Source organism: Pseudopipra pipra, chromosome 16 (assembly GCF_036250125.1).
Source record: "Pseudopipra pipra isolate bDixPip1 chromosome 16, bDixPip1.hap1, whole genome shotgun sequence".
NCBI lineage: Eukaryota > Metazoa > Chordata > Aves > Passeriformes > Pipridae > Pseudopipra > Pseudopipra pipra.
The window spans coordinates 8,618,524-8,637,139 of record NC_087564.1 but is presented as its reverse complement, the minus strand read 5'-3'; the positions used below and the strand labels follow the sequence as shown (position 1 = coordinate 8,637,139).

General features: G+C 46.9%; 1 protein-coding gene across 1 annotated transcript in view; it reads left to right on the top strand.

Moving 5' to 3' along the window:
• The first annotated feature begins 2,506 nt into the window (after positions 1-2,506).
• The window catches only part of SYT17 (synaptotagmin 17), a 34,002-nt gene continuing 17,892 nt past the window's right edge, over positions 2,507-18,616 (top strand). Inside the window, exons 1-5 of the mRNA XM_064672917.1 lie at positions 2,507-2,590; positions 5,848-5,865; positions 7,205-7,353; positions 12,492-12,640; positions 13,065-13,684. Of these exons, the coding sequence (XP_064528987.1) occupies positions 2,576-2,590; positions 5,848-5,865; positions 7,205-7,353; positions 12,492-12,640; positions 13,065-13,684 (951 nt within the window). The 5' untranslated portion in view covers positions 2,507-2,575. The remainder of the gene's footprint in view (positions 2,591-5,847; positions 5,866-7,204; positions 7,354-12,491; positions 12,641-13,064; positions 13,685-18,616) is intronic.

Here is an 18,616-nt window from a genome sequence, read left to right as displayed (position 1 = left end):
CTTTCTTTCTTCCTCTACTTTTTCAGAGTGCTGCTCATCTCCCTTAACTGTAAGGCATAAAGAAGCTGAAAGTCTTTGGCTAGGTTTGGGCATGGCATGGCATTTTGAATACCAACAGCCCTGGTTCTGGTTTGTCTGAGAAGCTGCTGAACCAATTTGCTCTGCTGGAGGTAGATTTTGCTACTTGCTGGGCTGGTTGTAATGATTTGAGTGCATGCTTTGGATGTAGGTGATGTTATTCCCAGTGTGTATTAATACCAGAAAGACTAGAAATATATCATAAAATCATATTCTGCAAAAGCAGTATTCATTTTCTTGTTTTCTGCTTAGAAATTCTGCATTTGCAAGCCTCACCATCTGCATCACAGCCATTACATGTGGGAAGTATGGAATGTGTCTTATCAGACACAGAGCGTGCACAGCAAAGGACATCCAAAGGTTATGTTGTCATCATGTCAAATGGGTCTGTTTATTCTGAGTGCTGTAGAAGCAGAGCTTAATCAGAGCATCAGCCATATGCAGATTTGAAATTAGATTTTACAATAACCACCTGTCTACTGTTTCGAATCCATCATATTCCCTGGGTTGGAGCTGTGTTTGCGTAGAGAATGTGTGTGCTAGGAGAATGTCATCTAAAAGCCTTCATGCAACAGTGTGAAAGGCACCTAGATGCATGTATATGTATGAGTGTGCAAGGGAAGCACATCTATCTCATGGCTTTGTGCTACAATCTGCTACTAAAGCATGGGGGAGGGAAGGACATTTTTTTAATGCAAAAATCAATAGTATTGCCAACCCCCCCATATAAAACTTCTTTTGCTCTTCTTTTTTGGTTCATAATGCTTATATGTGTCAACCAAAAAAGTCAGTGACGAGTGATGCAGCATTTGGTCTTTCTCTGCCCTAAACATTTTTAAAGGGGTAAGTACAAACATGCACATAATGTTGGTGTAGTGCATGCCCCAGTTTTGTGACTCACAGCATTCTGCCTTTAAGGAGTCAAAAAATCTGTCTGGAAACCTTATGCCTCTCTCCATTATGTTGCAACACGAGGGGAAAAAAAAAGAAAATCTGTGTGTTCGGTGATTGCAAGCTGCATCAAGGCGGTGGTGAAAAGAGCAACAATGTTCAAAGTAAAGGCTGACATTTTAAACACTGGCACTTGGAAAGAAGTGGAATTAAAAAGAACTGCAGAGCAAAAATTGACAAACAACTTGTACCACAGTTTAATCGTATGCTCAAAACTGCCTGAAACACGTAAGCACTACAGGCTTTTTTTCTTGCTTATCTTCACTGTGGTAATTATTCTTCTAAAGCAGTAGCTGCTCTCCCTGGGGAAAAGGAGCATTTATTTTTTTTTGATTCAGAGTATGGCCCTTCCCACGGAAGTCAACAGGAGTTTTCATTGAATTCAATGAGAACTTAAATGGGCAACTAAATGAGATCAGTAATGCAAGAGCTTTCCAAAGACATCCTGCCCCAGATGTTCCCTCCTTACCACAAGGAGCAGCAGTCACCACTGTTCTTAGTCTGGACAACATTTAAAGCTGGAGTATCCTCTTCTCCAGAGCAGGAGATGCTTTTACCATTCACCACAGTAAACTGAAATGTGGTGAGTCAGGGCTGTTGTGACTCGAGGAGATGCCCTGTAGCAACTGCCGACCGTCCAGCTGGGCTGAGCTGTAAACTGCTTCGAGAAGCCTGAGAGTGTCCTCCAAAACCGAGGTCAGAAGCCTTTGTTTACACCAGGATGCCGGGAAGCCTCTAATTTGTGTGGCACCAAAGTGGTGCTCAAGAGAACAGCCCCAAATCCCCGATTTTCCTGTGCTTTCAAGAGTTTGACCTCAAAAGAGCGCTTTGCTACTTGAGCTCTTGAGGTCAAACCACCCACGTAGTGGGATTTGCCCATTGCTGGACCACGTTTCCTCCCACCCTGGCTCTGGCTGGACCCAACATTTAAGCGCAGGGACACGATGTTCATTAAGGTCTGTGGGTTCCAAGCTCACTCCTTGCTCCAGCTACCTCACCTCTGCCAGGGAAGGCGTGAGTGTGTACGTTGTGTTCATTCAAGCTCATGAAACAACCGCGTCCGTGTTGAACCTCAAGTGTGTCCGTGGCATCCTCTCACACAACGAACTCTTCGTGGCAAAACGCTGCTGTAAAACCACTTTATCCGCCACGGCCACCGCTCGCACCTGCCCGGCCGTGCCCCGCTTCCACCGGCGCCGTGTCCCGGCGGCCAGGAGGGGTTCGCATCCCTGAATTTCCGCGCCGGGCCCTCTGGAGGTCAGTGTTCGCCCGCGCTGCGGCGGACCTGTTGCGGCCCCGCGGAGGCTCCGCGGGCAGGGCCGGGCCGGGCGGGAGCTGCTCGGAGCTCCAGCCCCGCTCCCTCCACCCGGCCCCGCGGGGGCGGCGGGTCCCCCCGCGCCGGCGGTGGCTGCGCGGGGCCGGTGCTGCCCGCGGGGGCCGCCCCCCGGTGCCCCCGCCCGGGGCGGTGCCGGTGCCGCTGCGGCTGCTGCGCGGCGGGCGCGGGTGGAGCCGCGCGGCGGGAGGCGCCGGGCGCGCCCGCGGAGCCATGGCGTACATCCAGGTGGGTGCGGAGTCCCCGGGCCGCCGCTCATCCCTGGGGATGGCGGGGCGTCTGGGGCGTCTGCGGGACGCGTGCGGTGCCGCGGCGGGCCCCCCTCATCCCCCCGCGCTCCGTGCCCGGTGCGGGTGCACAACTTCGGGGGAACTTCTGGGGAGGAGTTCCCGGCGGCGACAGCGGCTCCCGGCGAGGGGCCAGGCGGGGCCGGGGCAGGAGCGGGGCCGGCAGCTGTTGCTCCCGAGGCGCCGGGGCGGGAGCGGATCCCCGCGGGGTTGGCGAGCAGCCCTCGGGCCTCTCTCCTCTCTGCCGGGGGAGCGGGATGGCCCCGGGGACGTGGGAGTCCTGATTTTGCACAAGGACTTCTTGGAGGGAGGAGGATGCTGAACCCCGCGGGCAGACTGAGATGCGATGGGCCCCTCCAGCCTGGGCACAGTCTGGCGGGGTGGGGGGCACCCGCGGGGTGGGAGGCACAGGCGCCCTGGGCTGCCGGGAGCCGCGGGCTGCGGGGTGATGGATGGGCTCACCCAGCGTTGTGGGGCTTAATTGTTGTCGGGCTTGTTCAGACCCTGAGAGACCTCCGAGACGCCCGTTTCTCACCCGTTGCTCAGAGCGCAGCCGCCCAGTTCGTGATGAACACGAGCGGGGCATCTCCAGCCTCGCAGGCCGGCCGGGCGCTGCTACAGACCCCGCTACCGACGCCACTCGGCACCCCCGTCCCGCGGGGCCGCGTCCCCCTCCATCCGCCTCGCCGTCCCCCCGTTCCCTCCCGCTCGGGGCTGAGCCGCCGCCGCGCCCGCCGGGTGGGAGCGGGGATGCAGAGGGAGCTGCCCCGGCTGGACCCCACCGGAGGTGTCCTTCGGGGCTCCCGGAGCCCCCTGGCTCGGCGGGGGTCTCGAGTGGGGCCGGACACGGCACTGCCTTCGGCAGCACGGCCGTCGGGGCCCGTGGGTACAAGGTGGGCTACCCGGATGGGGACTCAGAACAGCAGCAACACCGCGGTGTCAGTCATGGTGAGGGGCCACCCGCGGATGTGTAGCTGCGGGAACTGTACTGTCCCCAGGCTGTGGTATTCACTGCGATGGAGCTTGTGAGCCTTTCCTGGGGTGTAACTGCAGGGGCACAATACAGTCTGTCACCAGTGAGGACCCCACCCTGCTGCAGAATCCCCAGGGCCACTGCCACCGTGGCATGTTGTCACTGGTCTGTGGACCCGGTTGGGATTGTGTCTGTGCTGACTTGGAGCGGGGGACCCCCACCCAGGCTCGGGCAGACTCTGGGACTGGGCCCCTGCAGCAGGGTGTGGAGATGGAGCCCTGCCTCGCACTCAGCCTCGGCATAGGGGTGCACCTGGCCCTCGATGAGGGTTCACTCGGGGCTGGAGACTCCCATCTGGGTTCTCTGCTCGGCCAGCTTGGAATGACGTGGCAGGGCATGACGGTGCCTCCCGACCCCAGGGGTTGGGCTCTTCTCTGGGGGTTGCTGAGTGCATTGCAGCAGCTGTGCTCTCAGGGATCCCCCAGCGCCAGCTCACTGCTGCATCCTTCCCTAAACCTCTGCCCCTCCCCAGCCCTGACCCACCTGCCTGGTGTGAGCGGGGTGGATGAACAGGTGGTCGTGTTTGCTTTCCTTTCATGGGCCCTGCATTTCAGCCCCGTATGGTGCTGGTGACTTGTTTACCTCTCCAGCACTATAACGTTTAGTTGTTATCCCTGCCCTCCTGTTTCCTGGTGGAGATTTGTGGGTGGTCACAGGCTCACTTCTCATGGTACTTTTGGGGCAGCTGTGTGTGCCCTTGGGCTGGTGGCACATAGGGCTGGGTTCATGTCACTGGTGACTGATGATGACAGGAGGGCTGTTTAACACGAGCCTGCTGTGCATCCCTGTGGGCCACTTGGAAAAGCCAGTTTCTTCTCATGGCACGTGCTACGGCATTCGATTGAGTGGCATGGATCCAGCTGCTTTGTTTTAGAGCAATTTAAATATCCTCCTTGCAGCTTTGCTAAACCACTGTAGCTTTGACTGCAACTTTGCATTAATACGGAATGACAAAGCCCTTTAAACCATTTGCAGTTTTCTTAAACAGTTGGTCCATGGCTATCTGTAATCACTGTCTTGTCATATTGCACTTCAGCTTTTCTAGTATTTTAGTGTGTGCTTCTAACAAGTGGTGGCCTGTTTGGCAAGCAGTGGCTTCCAAGAAGTTTAAAAGGGAGACTTGCACCAAAATGTGGTCCACGGGAGAGTTCTTGGAACCTCTACATCCCAGCTTCTTTATAAAAGGCTGGTCTTGCCCCTGTCATGAGCATAAAGCTAGGAACCAATTTCTACACGTGGAAGAGTAGAATGAAGTTTGGGGTTTTTTTGTTTGTTTCGGTTTTGTTTTGTTCTGTTCTGTGGTTTTGTGTTGTTTGGGTTTGTTTTTTAAAGATTCCACCTAAAGAAAGACATCCGGGACAATTAGGAAACTTTTAGGCATTATCAAGGGAACGTGATAGGAAAGACATTTCAGCAGGCATCAGAAATGCTACTAAGTCTCCAACTATAAATGAAATGAGTCAAGTATAATGTTGCAAGGGTGGCTTTGTGAATAAAACACTGGTTTGTTATGACTTCTTGGCTGTGATTTGGGGCAGGTGGCTGCAGCGTGGATTTTTGGAGTGTGTGGCTCAAGTATTTAACTTCTGTCTTATGTATTCTTCAACTCACATCTGAGGATGAGGCTGAAGGTGCCCAGTGATGTGTACATAATGGAGAGTATTCAGTCTGTATCCCTTCCTAGAAATGTTGCTGCAACAAGTTGGCATTGAAGCTGCATTGATATGGGCTGAATCTGGAGAGAAGCCTTTTTTTTTCCACTGGAAAATTTTGATGTGGTTTACTGTCAGCAGCAAGTAGTTGCTGCAATTAGAGACAGGTTATTAAAGAAAATAAAAGAAGTGGTTACTTGTGATACCCCATTTGCAAGGAACAATGAGCAGGACTCTGATGCTCCAGGACGAATTTGGGAATTTTGCTCCTGGGGAAGGAGAAGCAGAGTAAGCTTGGTGGAGAAGGACTGGAAACAGGAGAAACTGATGCCCTGTCAGGAGACTTCTCCTTCCGCTAGTATCTGCAGAGTACTGTCTTGCCAGAAATTCAAGCTCATCCCAGGCTGGGGCATGTCATGGCAGAAAATTTAAAGTTATTTGAGCATTGCTAACCTGTTTTTGTCTTTTTCATTTTGTTTCCCTTTGCTTCATTCTGGATGTCTAAAAGGACAGTTGGAACCAATAAATGAGGTGAGTTAATCTGATGATTCACTCCCCACTCTGTCTCCTCGCACCATCCTGAGGGGATTGTCTCGTATTTTCTGACTCTCTGCTGATGTCCTAGATATAAGTACTGCACCACATTTTGGGCTGGTAATTTTTGTTTTTCAATGCCCAGATTTTGTTTATGGAAAGAAATATGTGTTTTACTGGAGCAGAAAGACATGTTTCTGAGGAGTCTTCTCTGTAGATCAGAGTTCCTCCAAGGAAACCCCTCGTGGTGTGGTAATGCCCTTGTATCTGTACACTCATGAATACTGCAAATGTCTTGAGTATTTGGGGGAGATATCTGTGGAGAAAATCTCATATGCTTTATTTCTTCAGCTTCTTAGGAACATTTCAAGGTCACACACAGTTGTAATGCTGTTTGACCCTGGATGCAGGTGCTGTGCCCTGGCAACTGCACCTATGGAGCAGTGCCCTTTCTTACCAGTGCCCTTGTGCTGCTTAATGGGCCTTTGCATGAACTGCAGAACTTGGTGTGGGTGGGAAATGGGCTAAAGTTTATCTCTCTGCTCCTCTCAAAGCAAGCAGAGGGAAGGCTGTAGGGATGGCATGGAGGTGGGGCCACAGGCCACTGCCCCTTGGATGGGGAGCTCACACCCCTGGCTGTCACAGCAGAGGAGCACTGTTACAGGTGGTGCTGCCAGTGCCATCATGGAAGCCTAAGAAATGAAGTATTTTTCTGGGTCAACTAAGTTCTTTTAAAAAATATCATGGAGGGTTCTTCAATAAATTAATCATCATAGCAGAGGAGAGACGTGGATAGTGTTCTTTGGCTAATCCATTTTAGTGGCGAGTTTGTTGGGCTGTAATGCTATATATGTATGGATCATACAAATGTTAACTGGTACATCTGCAGGGACCAGGTGTGTTCACACTGCCGTGTTAATTAAATAGATCCTTGCTGGATTAAATTGGAGCTTTCACTTACCTTCTGTTTTTAATTCCTTCTGTTGTACATTTGCTGATCTATTGGTTTGTTGATGTTCATGAAGGAATATGCATGTTTCTACTCTGGCATGTTGCTACACCACAGTGTTTTGTAAATCACCCTCTTGCCAACCTACATAATAATAAATCTCTACTAGAGGGAAAATACCTGTGGAGAATGCTTATTTCCCTGCCTTGTTATGGCATCGGTGGGGTTGGGCTGGTAACTGCATAGCACATGTCTGTTGGTATAGCTGAAATAAATACAGTTCTTAATGTTCTGTTGCAGAAACGCAAACATAAATACAGCTGAATGTTTTTTCTCCATAGCTGTTGATGGGTTGTAATGTTGTACTTTGGTTTCCAATGGCTTCAGGGTCTGCTCGCTAGAATCTCGGATCTCTTGCTGTGCCGGTGGACTTGTAGGAATTGTTGTCAGAAGTGTTTCGACTGTAGCTGTTGTCAAACAAATGAAGATGAAGTTGAAATCCTGGGACCTTTTCCTGCTCAAACTCCAGCCTGGCTGTAAGTTTAGATGCACGATTTCCTAGCTTTACCCAAGGACTGCTCAGCTGTGATGAGAGTGTTGGTGCAGTGGGACATTCAGAGGGTGCCACTTAGAAAGGAGGAACCTCCTGAGGGTGGGAACGCAGGCTACTCACAGCAAGGTGACAAAGGGCAGCTCTGGTAACTCAAATAGCAAGGTTAGTCTTTGTAAAAACCTTTTCTGATGGGTAAGACAGAAGTTGTTTTGTCAGCTGGCGTAGCAAGCTGATAGCTGGTTTAGCTGTGCGCCCTTTTCTAAAGATGCCTTTCATCTTCAGTCCTATTTCCTCCTCAAATGGACCAGCCCTTTGGAGCACTTCAACTTGGCTGAAATGCTGATGAGGTTGTTTTGAAATATTTTCTTATCCTAGCGTGAAGGTGGTTATCATATAGGCAGATGAAAGGCATAGCTCGTACGTGCCCTGAAGGGGAAATTCATTTAAAGTTTCATTTAGCAGGACTTGATCTCCTGCGTCACCTTAGGACTCTTCAAGATTTCTTCTCAAATCATTAAAGAACCACAGCACCAGCACCAGGTTCTGTCTGGAGCTCTGATTAGTGTATTTGCAAATCCATTACAAAGGAAGTCAGTGAAGTCTTCCCTGTTTTACTCCCTCTCAACTGGGAATCTGCGGCACAGAGGTGACCCTGTGGAGGCATTAATGAAACCAAGAAGGGAGCAGAACTCTCCAGTGTTTTAGTGGCTGTGTTGTCAGCTGGGCTGGGCTGTCTTTTTTGGGAGCAGACTGTTTGATGGACAGCGTGTCCAGAATTTGTGACACAGGAGAGGCCTCTTTAGTGCATCATATGATGCTCAGAGTTTGGTACCTAGGCACTGAGACACTCAGGTGATTTTACCTACTTCTGTGAGTACCTACTGTTGCTCTATCTCAGGGCTGGAAGGTTCATGTCTTGGTGCTGCATGAAATAAATTCTCATGTTTAAATCGCAGTCTTGTCTGGGTACTCTTTTGAATCCAGGTAGAATAGGATGGTAATTAATACTGAAGCAATAAAAATAGAGCTGTTCAAGATGTGTTAGAGTGGTTTTTAAATGTGAAGCAGCATATTTAAGAGTGTGATATATGCCCAGAAATGGATTCACCTGCAATTAATGGGGAATGGAAGCAAAATCAATGCTAAATAGGAAAGCATCACGCACAGGAGAGCACAGTGATGAGGTTGCAGTATTGGACGTGGAAAGATTGGTACAGGAGCAATTACATCTTGGGAACAAGTAGCTGGGCTTGTAGTGAGAGGGTGATTCAGAGTTTGTCTGGTGTGCTGAGTAGCAGAAGGGACATCTTGTGTATTTGGAGGTGTGGGGTGATTGTACCATGGTTTAGTTTATGACTCCTGGATCCTTCTGTGTGGCTAAAGGGGCATTGTGGGCACTGAAGCTCTGTTCTTCTTATCTCAAAACTTAGAGGAATGGTGGCTTTGCAGATGAGTTGGACTCTGCCACAGATAGTGAACATGGAGACCTTTGGACTCATAAAATGCTTTCTTCAGCTTGTATTGTTTCCCCCCAGTCCTGCTCTGTCTGAAAGCCCCTACAGTAACTTACTGGAATGGCCATAAGCAGAAGACAACATGCTCTGGAAAAAAACAACCTGGTTCTTCAACCCTATTGTGCTTTGTTCTTCACCTATGGACACTCACAACCCTGGGCAGAGTCCCTGGGACCCTGGCCCAGGCCACATATCCATCTTTCCATCTCGTTTCAGGTGATTTGGTGCAGTTAAGGTCTCCCTAAGTGCCGAGAGAAGGTGAGTTCCCAGAGATAATGCCTGAGAGGGGCAGCAGGCACCAAAGAGGAGGACACAGGAGAGAAGTAGCTTTGCTTTTTGAGGGTACAGGGATGCTGCCATGCCTTGGGATCACTGAAGTCACCCTCTCCTGTGGCACTGTTGCAAATCCTGTGATTTCTGAGGATGCCTGTAATACACATTGATTTAGAAACTGGAGATCAGGCTTTGCTTGCTTCAAAGGGCAGTGGGCTCCTCTTCTTGAGCTGAGATGGACCCAGGGTAATGCCAGGAAATGTGACAATAATCTATGCTTCCAGGGTGATTCTGTTGGAAGACAGTGAGGGAATCCAGAAATTATTTAAGTGAGGAGGACAAAGAGAGCAGAGGAGATATGGAGAGGTAAAAGAGTCAAGGGGATGTGATTGAGAGGAGAAAAAATGAGCCTGTAGAGGAACAAGAATCTGGAAGATGAAGAGGAAAAGAAAGTAAAAGGCAGGAGCCAGATTCAGTATGTTTTGCTTGCTGATGAACACGAGAGCCAAGCTTTTTGTGTGTGCAGGTTTAAGGTGGAAATGATCCCATGCAGCCTCTGTTGGCTCAGAATTCAGAAGCCAAAGAAGATTCCTGTTTTCACTGTGTTGATCTTATGCTCTTAAATATCCAGATGTGGTTTTGGAGGTAGGGAACAATGTCTGGAGTTAGATGTGTGAGCAGAGTAAGAATTTGGACTTGGTCTTAGAATAAGGTGTTTGATGGGTATATTTTTAAGTGCTCAGAGATCTGTGTATGCCAGTTGACCCCTCATTCTTTTTTTTTAACTCTTATTTTTGAAAAGGGAGCTTTTGGAGTTAGTGGAAACCCCTGCAAGGAAAAACAGATTTGACATCACTGTATTTTGCATTTGCATGCGTGCATTGAATTTGGGAACAAATCAATTTATTGTCCTGCTTGCAGCCTGAAAGTGTTTTAAAAATAGATCTAAGTTTTGATCTATTTGATCTAAGTTTTCAGCTGAGATCTTTCCATCTCGTCATTTCTTCATGAGCCCAGGACAGTGGTGTAATGCAGAATGCAATTTGTTCATTCCTCACCACCTTACCCACTCCCCTGGGGAAAACTGCTTTTATGGTCCTCATTGGTGAACTAGTAAACATCTGAATGCCTGTGCTTAATGATCCATCCTTTATTTTCTGTCCTTAAGTTTTCCCTTTGGCAGCTCTGAGACACCTCATTGTCCTGGAAATTCAGGAGGGATGTTAAGGCTGCAAGTTAAAGCCCTTCCTCTTGGGACAGTATGGATTTTTCTCACTTTCTGAATTTTTTACAGTGACAACTTAGGGAAAAAAAAGCACCCTTCCTGCAGTGAGTCCAGTTGTATTGATCTGAGTGCCTGGTGGCTTCTTGTTATTTCATGAGGAGCACTTGCATCCTGGTCTTTGCAGAAATGGGCTGGGAATGAGGGTTTATGTGGGAGCTGACTGTTACAGAATATTCTACACAAACCCCAAAGATAAACTGTGCACACTGTGAGGCTGAATTGAAATCAGGACAAGACTCCTCTTTCCAAAGGTTCGGATTAAACAGAAACAGAGCTGCTTTAACCAGAGCCAAAGTTTATTTGAGGAAAAATTATTGTGGCTCAGTAGCAATTTCCTTACTAAAGGTCATCTGTATGTTATTAACTCACTATTACGTTTACCCATTGTAGAACATCCTTAATGCCTCTCTTCCTGATTCCCTTTTCACCCTGCCTTCGCCTCGTTCTGTGCGTTTGCTTCTCAAACACAAGCATATCCAAATGCCACCTGTGATTGTGTAGACCTGCATTTATACATGGAAAAGCTATTTGTGTTCCAAGTACTGATTATATATCAAACTGCATGATTTGGACTGCCTTTAATGGGTTGCAGAGCTGTGCAAATATTGTATGCCTCTTTTAGCATAGGGTTTGGTTTTGATTATTAACAGATTTTATTTTTTTTTTTAGTGTAGATGAGTTGTGTGAGTCTGAATTGGTGAGATTTGCATAGAACCTGCTGTGAACTTCATGGGTTTGGATAACAATTTCCAGTTGATTTTTGGGGTTTGGTTGTTGGGTTTTTTTATATTTGGGGGGCTTTTCTGCAAGTTTACTGCTTCTTGCAGAGTATGTGATTTGCTCTGTTCCAGTCATTGGTTACTAATGAAAATGATTCAACTTACTTCATTTATACACAGCTGAGCCACGCACGTAGAAAGGGTGAATTGGAAGCAAAACACACAGAATTCCCTTTTGCTTTGCTCATTTCATGCTGACACTTTCCTTGTGATCTGCTGCTATTTTCTGTCTCGTGGATGAGCTGTTTTGCATGATGCAAAACAGATGCACACACGTCATGCACCGTTGTGTGATTTCATTTCCACTGGCAGCACTCCCCTCTGAGCATTCAGTTGGAGACTTTATCTCCTGTAGTTATTACTGTCTGCTCTTGCCCCTCTTTCAGTCAAGTTGGGAGGTCCTCACTGCTTTTTGGAGCCACTGCAGCTGTGACACATTGAGGCTTGCAGCCAGAATGTTGTTGTATACGAAAACAACTTGTGTGCAGGTGTATGTATTTAAACACACTGAAACAGGAGTTACATGTGGACTTCTCTGTGATGCCAGTCTTCTGTTGAGTCTTCTCAAAGCTGCTACAGCTCTCACCAAAATTTGCTTTGTCATTTAGATCCTGCCAACTTCCCTGCTCCCACCAAGACCCCTGGGTAGTAAAATTACTGTCTGGTGAGAATTGTGTCTGGTTTATAGAAGTGGATAAAAAGCAGCCAATTATTTAAAAAGGCATGTCAATAAATAGCTCTTGATGAATTGTGTTTATAAGATCGAGTTTGAAACTTTACTGGTATACCTGCAAAGCCTTATTTTACTGAAAGGTGTGTGGTAGGTTTGGGATATCTGATCACAGAGGTTTGCCATGATGGTTCATTGCTGGTAAAGTCTGTGCTTCCAAAGTGTAGCTGTGAATTATAGCAGTAAGCTGCTGTTTGAGGTTTGTGGTTTGTGGGGTTTTGGTTTTCCTATTTTTTTTCCTTAGAGACAAGTATAATATTTCTGATCAAGATTTGAGTTACATGTGCCTTTGTGGCCTGTGTCGTGCTTTAATACTGATAAAACTCTGTTTGAAAGACAGGCAGAAAGATAAAGAATCTGTTTTTTACATAGGTTTGAAGTCAGTTGCTCAGCTTGTTGCTTGCCAGATAGATCAGGAGATACCTCACAGCATCCAGGGATGAGCACCCTAGATGAGACCCAGAATGCCAGAACACACTGTTATTCTGTATATACTCCTTGTACTGGGTTGAATCATCCAAAGGTCTCTCCTCATAACAGGATAAGCAGCCAAAATGAGGACAAAGATGGAGACTCTGATAATACAATCAGCGAGCTGCCTCCCACTCTTCAGGATGTTTCCCCTGACAGAAGGCGGTCGTCGTCAGATACATCACGGTCCACTTACAGCCTCACGCGGCGGATTTCAAGTAAGGTCGTCCTTCCAACATTAATGTAATTCTTGTGGGAAAGAAAATCAAACTGTAGTGCTTTCTCTTTCATCTTTTAGACAGGGAATCAAGTCAAGTTGAAGGTACATTGATTCAAGTCTCATCCTGTTCTGCAGGAACACAGTAGAAGGGACCAGCCCTGTTTTTCTTGCTGAGGCATATGTGTGTGGTAATTGCACGTGAAAATGGACAGGGAGGGAAAAGTGTGGGTGGGCTTGTGCTTTGGTGTAGCTAAGGGTGCTGTTAATTGTTGGCAGTGCAATGGGGAAAAGTCCCACTGTGGAGCCTGCATTGCACAGACACAAGGATAGCTGTACCCAAAGAAGCACCTGAAGTTGATGTGCACCTGTAATTGCTTCAGTTGAGTTTCTGACAATCATATTTGTGCATTTCTCTTGTTTAGGTCTAGAGTCGAGGAGGCCAAGTTCTCCGCTGATTGACATTAAGCCTATCGAGTTTGGAATAATAGGAGCTAAGAAGGAAATAGTTCAGCCAACTATCCTGCGGAAAACCTACACCCCAGATGACTATTTTAGAAAATTTGAACCAAGACTGTACTCTCTTGACTCAAATAGTGATGATATGGACTCCTTGACAGATGAGGAGATCTTGTCGAAGTATCAGCTGGGCATGCTGCATTTTAGCACACAGTATGATCTGTTGCATAATTATCTAATAGTGAGAGTCATCGAGGCTAAAGATCTGCCTCCTCCAATTTCTTACGATGGTTCAAGGCAAGACATGGCTCACTCCAACCCCTATGTGAAGATCTGCCTTCTTCCTGATCAGAAGAACTCCAAGCAGACCGGCGTGAAACGCAAAACGCAGAACCCGGTGTTTGAGGAGAGGTACACATTTGAAATCCCCTTTTTAGAAGCCCAGAGAAGAACTCTGCTTTTAACTGTAGTGGATTTTGACAAATTCTCACGCCATTGTGTTATTGGCAAAGTGTCAATGCCCTTGAGCGATGTAGACCTTGTGAAAGGTGGACACTGGTGGAAAGCCCTTGTGCCTAGTTCTCAGGTAACAGAATTTATCAAATTATTGATGCCATTTTTCTCATTATTTTGGGGTTTTTTTGGTGTGTGTGTGGTTCCTTTGCCTGTTGGCAAGTAATGTAGTTTCTAATTAGTCACTGTCATCTTGTTACTACAAAATCTTCTGGGTTGGAATAATGTGGGCCTATGACTGGTTTTATAAGTGTGAGGTAGAGGAGCTGTCTTTAATATTCAAAGGAGATGGCATGACCAAAGATCCTGTGTCAGCTTAAATGAGAACAACTCAAGACTGCTTTGGAAGTCTTCACCTTTGGGAGATGTTTCTTGTCACTGCAGGGACCTGCATTCATTCCCAGTCCCACCCAGGTCATTCCTGTGGTTGTTAACATGCCTGTGCTTTGAGGTCACGAGGGGAACCACTGATGTTCAGTTCAGTAATGATTTGATTCAATTAAACATATAGAAGATGAAATCTCTACAGACTTGTGGCATAATGCATGAGCAAAAATTTTTACAAGAGTGGTAGATTTATTTTCATCACGTCCCTGAAGGAACTAAACTTGCCATAAATATTTGTCTGATGCAAGTGGCATGGTGTATGTGTTTTGAACTAGATTCAACCATGCAATGGGATGGGAACAGGAGATGCAGAGGGCCTGTGTGCTTTTACCTCTGTTCTCAGGAAAGGACCATCTCCCTGCCAGCCAGGTAAAGGGCTGTTCAGTGGGAAGCTCTGAGCTTTGCAACCAGGAATGGTGGTTAGCGACCAAATTTGCTATTAGCAGTATCACCCACGTAGCTAGAAGCACAGAATCCTGTAAAAAGCCAAGCAAAGAGCGTAGTGTGAGCAGCATCTCAAATATTTGTGTTAAGGACAAGAGTTTCACACAAGGTTGGTGTAATGAGGTTGCCTCTCCCAGTTCTTTGCCTGCTCTGGGATTGCAGTTTTTAAGTTTTAGAGCCTTTGCTGAATCGAGCTCTGCGTGCAGTTGTATGGTTCACATTTTCTTTGATTTTTGTGTTCGCAAAAAGGTGGCATAGCCAGAGGTATTAGATGAACAGTAAATCATTGTCCTCACTACTGATTTACAGTGTGGGTCTGAGAGTCTGATTTGGAGTTGAAATTTGTGATGAGGCACTTGTGGAAATGAAGTGCCCCGAGCAGTGTTTACAAGTGAAGCCAGCTCGGGCTCTGACTCTGCTTTGGCCTCTCTGTGTGTGCACAGGGGGGCTGGGAGTGCTTTTACCTCCTGCTCAGACCTACTGCACTGTGTAAGGGGAAGGAAGATCAAGACTCCAGGTAACTGCAGGAGAGCCAGCTGGATTTGCTGTAATAGTTGTAGGAGCGTTGCAGGATTTTCTTGAACGGTGTTCAGGTGAAAAAGGAAAGTTTTGAAAGTTGTGCACAAATCAAAATCATGGGGTCCCTGAACGTGTCTTTATGTAGGGCATGTCTTCATGTCAGTGAGATCTGCTTTGCTCAGTAGAGTGACAGTGAGGGACAAGGGGACCGTTGTGTTACAAAGTGATTTGTAAGGAAAATCATAGAATCACGGAATTGTTTAGGTTGGAAAAGACCTTTAAGATCATCAAGTCCAACTGTTAACCCAGCACTGCCAAGGTCACCACTAAACCATATCCCTGGGCTCTCCTCATTTCCTCATTGAGCCTTTCCCCCAGATGTTCATTTACAAGTGCCTGCAACAATTTTTTTCCTTTTATTTTTGCTATTAGCAGTTCATCACGGGCTGTGTGTTGTGCATCTGAGGACAGAGCTCTCTCTTTGCATCCCCTTATCCTCCTGTGATTCCCACCATGCAGTTTTGTTTCTCCCTGCCACCCCCTACTTTTGCATGATAAATACTTCCCCGTATTATGTATCTCTTTATGAGTAACATGGACTCATTCCACAGCTAATACAGACCTTGATTAGACAAGATCATCTCTGCCTTTGTGTGCCAAGCTCAGAACCAGCTCTTCCTTTTCCCCCTCTCCAAAGTTTTATTGAAAGCTGCTGCTGTTTTCAGCAGTGCTGTCTGCTTCACCAGTATTCAAGATAAATTATTTATGCAGAAGTTGTCATTTCTGATATTTATAAAAGGAAGGAGAAAGAGAAAACTCTGTTTGAATGGGCAGGCCTAACCTTAGAACCCTTTTGAATTTATTTCCTTGCTATCATATGGAAAAACTTAAGCAAAGACCTTCATGCCTTGATTAGTAAACAGCCTTGTATTGGTCTTTTCATACCTCCTTGTTCTTTTGTACAGGACATCCTGGGAGGATGTTTGGTGTCATCTTCCCATGTTTTCTCAATGATAAGATTTTCATTTAGTGAGGTATATTTCTTCTTAGTGATAACTGAAGTTAAATTAATTGATCAAAGGGTTAAAATAAATCCTGGAAGAAGTAGAACAGTAAAGCTTATTGCTTAGAAAAAATGCATTTTAATGTCTTTCGATAACAGTGATGCTTCGTGCTAGAAATTTGTGAGGGTTTTTTATGATTAGTTGGAACCTCCTGCCTGTGGAATGATAGATTTGACATGTTGACAATTTTTTTATACTTCTCATTTTTTTGCTAGATTCTCTGAGGGACAGGCAGCCTTTATCAGTTTCTTGTTGGATTGAACCCGAGCCTGCTGAAGTGTGCTTTGTGTTGTGAGATCGTGATAGACAGGGGCAAAAAAGAAAAATCTACGTGCAGTAGCACTTTATTTTGCAGAAGGCTGCTCTCCTTGGATTCTGGAGAGCAACACAAAGCTGCTGTGGTGCAGTTCTGATCATTACTTGAGGAAAATTTGCCAGTCTGGGTTGGCTGCCCCCGGGCTGTGACACGGAGCAGCAGCTGGCAGCACCCCCGCAGTGATAAAAGATCCAGTTGGAGAAAATGCTGAAGCAGGTGCTTGGAAAAACAGTAACCAGAGGGAGAGAAACATAGACAGTCATAGGCATGATATGTAAAGATGAAAGGCACAAAATACACGAATTTTTCTTTTTTCTTTTTTTTTTTTTACTGGAATTTATAGACAGAACCATCATGGGCTGGAGAGAAGAGAGGAAAGTGAATCCAGATGGCAGGAGCTGTGGAGAAAGTTTTCTCTTCATACTGGTGGGAGTGGCAGGGCGGCAGGGTTTGTGGAAGAGCAGAGGAAGTGGCCAAATGGTATGGGCTAAGGAGAACATCTGTTTCTGCACTTGCTGTCTCCACCTGGAAGCCATGGGCACAGTGTGTGGATAAAGTCAAGTGCTGAGTCCTTGTCCCACCATCATGCTGAGCCTTATCAAGCCCAGAGCTGGATCACTGCCTTAGTACAGGACTGTGCCAGCACCAGTGGGCTGAAAAAGGAGGGGAATGACAGGAATCTTTTGGTGTGTGCAGTGTCAGCAGGGACACTGAGCTTCTCCCAGGTGAGGCAGTGGTCCAGCTTCTATAGCAAATTAACAGCTCTGTTGGCTCCAGTGTGAGCAGGACCAAGATAAGCTCCTTATCTTGGGGTGTGGGTGGGATGTACAGCTAGCTCCTCAATGGGCAAAAGCCCATTGTCATTGAGAATCATCTTCATTACCAGCTCATGGAGTTGCTTGTGAATGAACAGCTGGAGAGCTTACCTTGGCTGTAACGAGGTGGGTGGTGCAGCACTGCCCTGCTCGTTGTGTCAGGAATGGATGGTCAGAGAACCGAGTACGGGTGAGCAGTGGGCTGTCCTCTCAGTGCAATAAACTACTCGATGTCAAGCCTCAGGCAGAAGGCTGTACCTGCACGTGAGCACTCTGAGCTTGGGTTGTGCTTTCAGTGCTTAGTGGGGTTGAGTCCAAAGCAGAGGCACCGGGGAGCTGCTGCCCTATGTGTCATCAGAGCCAGCAGCTAAGCAGAAGGACTTACTCCTTGCAGAAAATGTCAGTGCAGGTATTGCCAAATTCTTTATCTTTGGTAGTTCTGGGAGGCTTTTTCTTGCAGGGTAATTAATGCCTTTCTAAAGCTCGTGGAAAGGCTCTTGAGTCCAGTCCCCATAGGAACACTCTGCGCTCCTTAAATATCCCCTGAAATGTGTGTGGCTTTGCTTAATTACCATGAATGAAGTTGGCAGGCCCCGCTGTAGCTGGGCTCAGATTCGCACATTTCGCCGCTAAAACTAATTCTGAAGCACATGTTCAGGACCCCAAGTTTTATTGACATATGATTCATTTCTCTTTTGGCAGATTTGAGTGGGCAGGAATAAATGTTTTAGACCAGCGGTAATGAGAGCTTGGAGATCATTCTGCAAAAGGAAAAAAAATTTGCCTGGTTGTGGTGGGAAAATAGCATGAAATTCCTTCCCTCAAATTAAGCCATTTTTGTAGTAGAGGGAGTATGTATTGGACTTGCTTTTTTAACTTCATACTACGAGTGCACTAGAATGACCTGTCAGTTCTTATGTTCAAGATGGTATGTGCTCCACAAACAGAGTGGCTTTGCCATGGCAGCTTTGCAATTTTTCGTTCCCATCTCTCGGGGATGAGCCTACAAGTACTGCACTGTTGTTCTTACAGTGCCTTGGCTGGGGAGGAAAAGGGAGAAAGGATTTCAGGTAATGACTGATTTCAGAACATTCTCTTGGCTGTCAGTAGTATTTGCTCTGCCAGGAGGTTATGGCATGTGGCTTGGAGGCCCCCAGTTGTGCATTTACCAGGTTTGCTCTTGGTGCCCATGTTCCTTGGCTTATCCATTGCAGCCCTGAGGAGGAGCCATCCTTGGGGAATGGGGATGATGCCTTGCATTTGGTAGCACGGTGTATTATTGAAATTAATGCCATCCCCATGTCTCATACAGGCAGAAAGTGCTGGACAGACAGAGATTTAGTTCAGAGAGTTGGCATAACAGCTGGCTCAAGGCTGTGTGCATCAGTGTGAAATGGGGGTCCATGCTTGTGACAGTCATGGGAAATTAAATATGAAAGGGAATGTTGTCAGGGTTTTTT